The sequence below is a fragment of the Genypterus blacodes genome, unplaced genomic scaffold (assembly GCF_046128005.1).
Source record: "Genypterus blacodes isolate CSIRO-AG114 ecotype Tasmania unplaced genomic scaffold, CSIRO-AGI_Gbla_v1 ptg000027l_1, whole genome shotgun sequence".
Classification (NCBI taxonomy): Eukaryota; Metazoa; Chordata; class Actinopteri; order Ophidiiformes; family Ophidiidae; genus Genypterus; species Genypterus blacodes.
Genome location: NW_027466840.1, coordinates 82,267 through 91,764, shown reverse-complemented (window position 1 = coordinate 91,764; position 9,498 = coordinate 82,267). Strand labels below are relative to the sequence as shown.

Here is a 9,498-nt window from a genome sequence, read left to right as displayed (position 1 = left end):
GGCATGGGTGGGGTGAGGGCTGGGATGAGCCGCCTCCTCCTCTTCCTCCTCCTCCTCCTCTTTGTTTTTTAATCAGCGTCTATATATTTTACTAAGACACACAGCAGCATTGCACTTTACAACATCTTTCTATATGATCATGTTCCCGGTGTGATATGTATTTTGTATCATGTTAAAACTACTGTGTGACGGTTTTAAAAAGGTCACAATTTAGGTAAGATTAGACCCTTATGACATCACAGGAGTTACTTTGTGCTCGTTCAAACTGGTGGAATAAATAAAGTTATAAAAAAGTTCAAATACGTGTAGTCCTGAGAGGAAGTAGCCTTTATGATGTCATCAGGAGACACTTTCCCTCCAGGCCTGCATTCCCAAAACATGAGCACATTTTTCAGGGTCAAGGTGAAGGTTGTGTTCAGGGTCAAGCAGCTTGTTTACACCGCAATATTCATGCAAAACAGAGAAAGAAGGGACATTTTGGTGTGAAGTGCAGGTTGGATGGGACATTAAACAGGCAGTGGGTGAGTTTTGTGATGACGATGGGGGCTCTTAGATTTATGCAGTTTCTCCTAATCTTATTGTGATATGGAACAAAAGCAAATTGGGATTATTGAACGCATATCCTCAAATTACAGTCGATGTACATGAGATTGATTTTGCGCTCATCTGATCCTGATATGAGACAGCAGATCAAAACCTATAGAAATCATCAGAGATCATTTGATTCAACAAATATAGGATACAAAGGGAACATATACAGCATTGTATATGTTATCTGTCTCTTCTGCTGTCTTCACTTGTTGACATCCTAATCTTTAACTACCATTTCTTGTCATAAATCGGGGGCCTCACGTGATGTCTTCCTACCTGACGAGGCGTCCATCCCTCCTCCTCCTCCTCCCTCCCTCCCTGCTCAACACCTTGAAATATTACACTTGGCATATGCGGTCATGCGTAAGGATCCACAGACCAGCGGACACGGGCAATTATCAACTCGACCGTTTCGAAAATTTCACGTGACTCTTCCCCAGATCTTTCGGGCCAAATAGTTGGCCTCAGACATCCCAGGTGCGGCATATTCATCCAGATTAAGCCTGGCAACAGCACGACGTCGTCTGTCAATCAGTCAAGATTGGCCTGGAGATAAGATGTCACACGGTTCAAATCCACTGAGCTCACCTTAAAACAGATTTATGACCTCTGAGTGAGGAGAGAGCCGAGCCCTCAGGCCGTGGAAGTGCTGTACGGGTGGGATTGGAGAAGTGCAAACACTAAAATGTTTCCTGGCACACCTATTATTGTCTACAGCGACGGGGTGAACGCGGCTTTAAAGAAGGCTATCAGGTAATGAGACGGCCTTGAATGCAACACAGTTTCCAAACGTTTATTTTGAGCAACTGTTTCACTTTGTGTTTTGCAGTGAGATGTTCAAGGCCTGACAGCGTCCCGGAGACTTTGGCTGTATACGTTGCGTGATATTTATCAAACGGGACAGAAGCTTGTATTTTATGACAGCCCGTGCAGGAAACAGAGTGCTTGGTTTTTGCTGAACCCGCACCTCAAATGCAACAGAAGAAGGGAAACAGTCGTCTTGGATGAGTTTTAGAGAATGCTGCTGTTTCCTTCACCTGATTATGTCCATATCAATTATGCTGCATCTGAAGCATACACAATAAAAAAATACGGGACATGGCAGATTCTTTTATGCTGATGAGAAGCAGTTTGGGACAGGGAGAGAGGGGAAGAGAGGGAGAGAGAGGAGGTTCTTTGAGTCTTTCGAAGCAGATAAAAATGGAAATGTTTCCCTCGCTCCTCAGCGCTCCTGTATCAAAGCCTCTCGCCGGAGTCTGGGGAACGTGGATGGGGGGAGGAGAGGTAGGAAGGAGGAGGGGAGGGTAGGAGCGAGATGTCCCAGCTGTGTTTGACAGGTCTCAGTGCTGAGCTGTGTGGTCTGATGCTTGGAGAGGGGGGGAGGGACCCTCACCCCCAACCCCTCCCTTCCTCTCAAAGCAAAGCAAAGGAGACCGTCTGGTCACGGCGTCCTGTGGATCGTGTCAGCAAGCTTTGACATGGCCCAGCCGTACATGAAGACGTCTGCCATGTTTCTTAAGGAAAAAGCAGTGCTATCGGCGAGACGGGTCGCAGAAATGTAGCAGGAAAAATAATTGAGTGAAATTCCTGCATTCCAGAGAATGTACTCAAGTATCAAATGTCAAGTTCTGGTTGTGTAAACTGGTTCCTATCTGGGTGTTATAATGATACGCATCCTCAAAAACAGATACAGTAATTCCTGGAGACAGAGTGGTTTTGGATGGGTCTAAAATAGAAATGATGGATGAAAAAGGCGGAATTCCAGGTTTCCAGAAGTAAAGCCTGTGGAGTGCCACTGTAACTCGAGACAAATGGAAAGGAATTGGAAGGAGACGAGTTACTGTCCTTACCTAGCGATTGAATAGTTGAGAGAAACCAAATAAAGGTTGGATGTGCACAAAAAGTGACAAGAAAGCACAAAACATCGACATTTTGCATCAAGGAATTTGAGGTGATTAACCCTATTAAAGTTAATTAAAGTATGTATTACATGAGATGCCGACTGCCTGGCTAAGGCATGAAATACGCAGACTAAGAAAGTTCAACTGGACGTGAGCATATCTGCAGAGAGCAAAAGCCTGGGAGACAAATCAGATTAACCAACATCGCCTTCTTGTGCTGTGAGTCATAGCTAAAAGGCCAGCGTGATATGAGCAGCACAACAAAAATCCATCATGACACAATCCCGATGTATTGACCTGAGGTGTATCCCATAGGGAGCAACCCCCTCACGTGGCTCTTGCAATCCACTCGTCCCTCATATTCTTGTTCTGCATCGCGAATCAACTTCCAACCAAGTCCGTAAACACATGCGAGCTTGTAGTCGGACGTGATAGCAGCTGTGATTTTGGCATTGGAGTCGTACACTCACCCTTGTGAGTGATGTGGGGTAAGTGGCTCTCGTTGGGCTGAGAGCCAGATCATTCCATTCCTTTGACTCAGCGGTACGCAACGTTCCTCCCTTACGGTTAGTGCCCTTTGATCTTCCTCTAAGATCACTAATGAGCAATTTGTGGTCAGATTGACCCACTCTAACTGGCCATGAGGGGCTTGCTTCTTTGTTTTCAGTTACATCAGCGACTCTCATCAAACTTTAGACGCTTCCAAGCTATTTATTCAACCTTTGTGTGACATAAGCGGCCTTTCTTTCCCATCACGAGGCGAGCGGACTTCTGCCTGCCTACAGACCTGCCATTAATCCTTCTTTCATTAGCAAAACATCGTGGTCAGACTTGAGGAATACCGGATCGGAGCCAGTTTTTCTGCTTTATCACTGTGTTTTGGCCTATCAGCATGCACATGACGCCATGCTCTGCTTGTTGTCAATAGAATACCCACAGGAACACATGCAAGACTGGAAATAATCCCTCAAGAACACGTCACCTTATTCTTCATCATCTCTTTGTTTGTGGCCTCTTTGTTGGCTGGGACAGGGTAAATCATTAAAAGATCTTCTCATATCCAGCATGCTTTACAAAGGGAGAACAGGCATTTTGCTGCAGCTGTGAGTGACACCGATGAAGCATAGAAAAGAAGAAAATTGAATATTTTTGGTTATGGAAATCAAGTGTTGCCCTTGGTCGACGATGTACTGTATTTTTTCTGTCTAGTCGTGTTAGAGCGAGACTGCAAGAGCTCTCATGATGAAGTAGGCTGCATTACTGAGTAGTGAGGTAGAACCAGCGTTCATCCTCAAGGGCACAGCCGGGGTCACAGAGTGCCGCTTTGCGTTAAATCTGACAAGGCGCAAGAGAGAAACCTGCATGAAAGCTCGAGCTTCGCCGCAAAGCGAGCGGGCTCGTCACAAACGCCTCTCTAAGGCTCAGGCAGCTCTGTGTCAGTTTACAGTACGCCAGGAGATTTCATGGCTCAGAGGACATATGAAGTGTATAGAGCACGGACGATGTTAAGTGTGGCTCGGAGGCAAAACAGGTGTGAAGGAAGTAAGTTAAGTTATATGTTGCTGTTTGTTGTGCGACGGAACCAAATGAAATGTTACAGCAGCGAAACCCAGCGTGATGTCTTTGTCTCTCGCTTTGCCTTTAATCTTAACTCGGCAGAGAAAATTTCCTTCCTGCAGTAGAGATGTGTATATTTGCTTTTCCTTGCAGGGAAAGAGTCTCAATGTTACAATAGATGGTAAAGATACGACATGTGCAGTTAAATGAATGTTAAAAAAAATACAATGACGACAAAGAATCTACAAAATCAGACTTAAAAAACCCTTGGAAAAAAGAGAGAGAGGGTTAATTCTCTTTCGTAAGCTCAACTTAATACGCTTTTAGAAAATACAAGTAAAGAACATGAAAGGGTCCAATGTGTTTGCGACCCTGTTGAGATGAAATTAATTATTGTTGTGGAAATGCAACAGAACTGTGGCCCCGTAGCTCACATTTCACTTTTCAGGGGTGGAGCAGACCTGGATGCAAAGGTCAGCTGTCACGAAGCCTTAATCTTCGCCAAACCAACTGGTGGCCCCCTCTGCAACATGACTGACTGAACTAAAGACTGAATGTAGAATATCATTGAATAATCTCAGTATAAATGTCACAGCTCAGTAAATCATAGAGCTCTCTTGTCGTTCGTTTGTTTGGGTTTCTGCTTCTAAAAGGAGAAATGTGAGTTTGCGTCACGTCGCTCGTATTTTCACGGCAACGTCACACACGGTCATATTTCAAAATAATATCTCAAACATTTCTCTTTGTCAAAGATAAGGTATTATTGACAATTCAGAGAATGTTGGATTTTTCAGTTAAGGTGTAATATTGACTTGAGATTTCGTGTAAAAGGGAAAACAAACATGGCCGTGATGTGCAAACGTATTTTCTTACATACCAGACGAGTACAATAAAGGAGTGGAATAAATAACTGCTTCCAAATATAGAACAGCAGTTGAACTTCCTCTGAAATTCCTGCCATGACTGGCTATCATCAACGGCCTTTTGCCTCTGTACTTTTGACCCCCTATGTGCTCCTTGTCAGTCTTCACATCCGTGCGTCTGCGCCCAGTGTCTGTCTTCTTCCTGTCATATTAAAGTGAACTGCGCTTTGGCAACAGCCCAAAATAAAAAATGATGATCGCGGAAATAAAGTGAGAACAGAGGGGAGCCTAGACGTGGCCACTGCTGCACCCCTGCTACAGAAGATAATTAGCCCCCGGTTGATGAAGGGGGGGGGGGCCTCGTGGGACTCCACCGTGACATGTTCAAATGAGTGTTGGCACTGTGTGGCACCAGCTGCGAGTAAAACACAAGGAGCCACCGTACTGTACCGAGATCCCCAAAAGTATTTCTTCATTTTACTGCTAATAGTAAATTTTTCATAATTTTATTCCAAACTCCAAAATTGGAGTTACAAGGTTGTTTACACTATGCAATGAGTTTAATGGAGGCAGTTGTAAAATAAGACATCCGATTATGTTATGATACTCACACACACTGACACAAGTCCATCCCCACCTCCACACACACACGTACATGAGCCTGTGACACAGCTGGAGCACCACACACAGGTCTCAGGGGGGATAAATATGGGCCACCAACCATTATTCAGACTAATCCTGCAGTAAAATGCAACATGGAACCACACCCATGTCCATTACTGTAAACCATGTGTTGTGTGGTAATCCCCACTGTACCCACGGCACCAATTTGGTAACCCCTGGTGGGAGGGCACAGAACTGGCAAACCATAACATCACAAGATGGAGGAAACCACACCCCAAGCTTTCATTCTGGACGCCACCTTTGTTCACTTATTTGGAATTTCGGATGTGAAATCGGCATATTTTTCAGAATATGACAAAAACTGCACATCAATCGTCATCATTTATCATAAGAAACATATAATGGAGTTGACTTAAGTGTCATTATAAATATATACTTCATGAATATGTTGAATTGGGCATCTTATCTCAATCTGAAGCCTTCTGATTAGCAGGGCTATTGTACCATAACTGCTCAATAGCTCCCCCGTGCGGTCAGAAAATATAGGTTTCTAAATCAACGTAAGACTAGAAGTTTGTGTCCTTTTATCTTTATTGTTTTCTATTATAAATATAGATGAATGTGACCAATTGGCATAAAAATCAACATCCACAGTATGTGAAAAAAAGTCATATTATTGAAAGCTAAATGACATCCTCAGATGAAGGAAAGTGTATGAACAAATTAAATACAGCACATTAAAATAACATTTAAGTAATCATTACATGAAGAATAAATTAACAAAATAAAAAGGTTTGGTGTGTGAGCTTAATCAAACACACTTGAAAACAGGTGTGGTTTAAGTTTGGACATAAATTAGAAGTGAGACAAGAGGGCGACGAGAGTGGATACAGAGATCAAAGTGCATTTTGAGGCGTATCTATGGGACTAAAATCAGAACTTCTGGTATGTTGATGTGCAGATACAAACTCTCTAGAGCCACAGCCACGTTAGTTTCTTACAGGCGTGCCGCTTCCTTTGACCGTCTTCTTCAAGTGGTGGTAGTTAGGCAGGATTTTCATCAGGAAGTCCAGCTGCAGGGTCTGAGGCTGCAAGATAGAAGTGGTCACTGGTTAAATGACTGAGGGGTAAAAGGATGAAAAAAAACAAGCATCTGATCCTGAGGAGACAAACCTGCGGCTTCTCAGACTGCACACGCCGGGTGCAGTTTGAGCCGTACACGACCGTGTTCTCAGGTATGACCTCACATGTGTTGATCTGGCAACATGCGCCGACAATGCAGCCGCTGGTCAGGATCACATTTCTCCCAAGATCAGCTGTGATTTCAGCGAGCACAGCGGTGTTATTTTCACACAGAAAGGCGAGAAATGCTTTAACAACAATACACTGGGTGCAGAAAAAAAGTAAAGAAGCAGCGTCTACCTTTGGACTCGATCACATTGTTGTCTCCAATTTTCAAAGCTTGACAGACTTGAGAAGCATCATTAAGGATTTAAACCTGTGAATTTTGACCTGTGACCTTTCTCTCACCCAGGGAATTCTGGGATAGAACCCAGCAATCCTTGGATACAGGATAAACAGCTACAAAGAAAGGATGGATAACATTCTTTTCATTGATAATCAGTACAGAATTCCAAGGATACCACAACCAACTTCAAAGACGTTGTTGGTCCCGATCGTCATGGTTTTAGGTTCATCTCCCTCTGTGTCTGGCATGATGTTCTCTGGATGGCTACAGAGGGTGGAGATAATATTAAACTAATGATCCATTATAGGGCAGAGTTGTTGTGATACAGACTGTACCTGTTAATTATAAGTGCCTGCTCCTCTATCAGATTCCCCTCTCCAATGACAATGGGACCGGCCTCTGCAATGATCCGAGCTTTGGGGTGTACCACTGTCCGAGCTCCTGTGAAATAGAAAAAATATATATTAGTGCTTTGAGTGTTTTATTACAGCTCACGAGAATTGGAAACATGCAATTTATCCTCACCAATCGTCACATCTCCCCTGATCTCACTTTCAACACACACAACGGCTCCAGCTGCTATTTTAGCACTGCGGGAAAAGGCAGAGATAGCTTGATCTCGATCATCAACATCACAAGGTTAATAATTAAAGAATCCTCAAGCGTACACAGTGAAAATGACTGTCAAGCCGACATGATAATAAGGGTGTCGCCATCACTGATTTTTCCATCGCATAATTCAGAAGATAGAAGCGATTGTTTGCATCCGTCGTGGTGAAAATGATTCCAAACTGATTATTTGAAACCCTAACATTGATCAAATGTTACCGTATTTACCTTTTTAGTGCCATTTGCTTGTTGACGTCTGACATCCTTGCAACGATTGATATCTCGGTTATTGATTGTTATTCCCAGTTCAAGTGGAGCTCGGAGTTGATTGCTACGGTCTGACAACGTCAGGAGACGACTTTTCTGCCCTCTACTGTAAATTTCAGATAGTGCATAAAATAAAATAAAAAAATAAAAAAAATAAAAAAATAAAAAAATAAAAAAATAAAATAAAATAAAATAAATTAAAATGAAATGAAATGAAATAAAGTTAAATTGAATTAAAATTAAATTAAAAATGTTTTTTTTTTATTATGCCTCCATTATTTTAAAGTTATTTTTTGAGCCACTTAAAAAAAAGTCACTTTTTCTTTATTTTAATTCATGAAACAAATCTGTTGCTGCCAAGCAGACTTGTAGTAGCAATTAGATAAAATAATAATAAAATAAGAAATATAATCTGATAACGTTAGAAAAAAGACCTCGCAAGTACTTTTTTAAAATCTGCAGCTCACTCCAAAGATATAGAGCATTATGTACTACATTTATTGCACTAATAAATAAATAAAATTTCTCATCCAAAACTCATCTATCATCGATTACTTGCTAAATGCCACAATAGCTCCAGTAGGGTGCGCTCATATCCTGGACTAAGACTATTTAAAACTCCAGACTGGGGGATTAATAAAGCAAAGGGTGAACAGCAAATACTTATTTGACGATTTGTACTTTCTTTTGTATCAGATTAAACATTTGTGGTCACCTCAGAGTAGTTACATACACACACAAAACACCTGAATGGCAAAAGGCTAAATTCAGACAGAAGACGATGACGACGATGTGATTCCTGTTACCACGTGGCCAGTTTTGGATTGATCTACGTCGAGTATCTCGATTTCACTTGGATGATACACCAGAGTGCTTCCTTTAAAAAAATAAAACTAAATATATTCTGTAAAACGGGTGCGCAATATTTCTGTAATTGTAACTGCCCAAACAAATATTAATTCACCTTTTATTCAGATTTCCCGTTTACATATCGTTTATTCTATTTACATAAATTTGCAGACGGACACGCACCTGACACAGACCCATCCACAACAAATATACAGTAACAATCAGGTCTCCTCTACCTGTTTAGTTGTCGCCATTAGAAATCCAGAACCTCTTGTTTACACGGACAGACTATCGGTGGAAATCTGATCAGTGTGAGTAAAATCACACACATGACTTCCCCCTTAATTTAACAAGAAATGTACTTTACATTCACTCATTTAAGAACATGCAGGTCGTTTTGAAATACAGTGAAGCAGCATTACAAAAATAAGAGAAGCAAATAAAATGCAAACATCACGAAATGTGTGCAATTACACAATAAAATGTGCTATTCAATATATGCCGCTGGTTTACTCGTACACGTTCACGCGCCGCTTAAAAGCTTTTATTTTTTTTAAAAGAACACCGGAAATGTCTTGCCTTGCTCGGTTTAACTTGACAGACGTTGACTTTTGCGTGAGCCGCACCGTGCCATCAGTTCTACATCCAAAAGTGAGCGGCAGATGGACGCACCAGAGCCCGACAGCTGCTGTAATCATTTTAATACGAATTATGAGACATTTAATGTACCGTTAGAGCGCATGTTTTTGAAGGATTACTCCAAAATCGG

At 42.0% G+C, this 9,498-nt stretch overlaps 1 protein-coding gene across 2 annotated transcripts; it reads right to left on the bottom strand.

The window, feature by feature from the left end:
• Positions 1–6,096: 6,096 nt before the first annotated feature.
• Positions 6,097–9,015, bottom strand: LOC142993161 (dynactin subunit 6-like). 2 transcript variants are annotated; one of them, XM_076143847.1, is made up of 7 exons: positions 8,966–9,015; positions 7,530–7,594; positions 7,340–7,445; positions 7,180–7,268; positions 6,959–7,006; positions 6,710–6,852; positions 6,097–6,624 (listed from the first exon to the last, which is right to left on the bottom strand). In XM_076143847.1, exons 4-7 carry the CDS (start codon positions 7,250–7,252, stop codon positions 6,526–6,528), a joined length of 363 nt encoding a protein of 120 aa, XP_075999962.1. In that variant the 5' UTR covers positions 7,253–7,268; positions 7,340–7,445; positions 7,530–7,594; positions 8,966–9,015; the 3' UTR covers positions 6,097–6,525. The 2 variants fall into 2 exon arrangements, with proteins under 2 accessions (XP_075999962.1, XP_075999961.1); XM_076143846.1 differs by lacking the exon at positions 8,966–9,015 and adding an exon at positions 7,842–7,957 and having other exon boundaries at positions 6,100–6,624.
• Positions 9,016–9,498: the final 483 nt, after the last annotated feature.

Excerpts from the sequence above, each read along its gene's own strand:
- LOC142993161 (XM_076143846.1), bottom strand. The coding sequence starts at position 7,876 with ATGTCAGACGTCAACAAGCAAATGGCACTAAAAAG. Across the intron at positions 7,269-7,339 it reads CAGGCACTTATAATTAACAG|CCATCCAGAGAACATCATGC; the intron begins GTACAGTCTGTA and ends CACCCTCTGTAG. Across the intron at positions 6,625-6,709 it reads TGCAGTCTGAGAAGCCGCAG|CCTCAGACCCTGCAGCTGGA; the intron begins GTTTGTCTCCTC and ends TCTATCTTGCAG.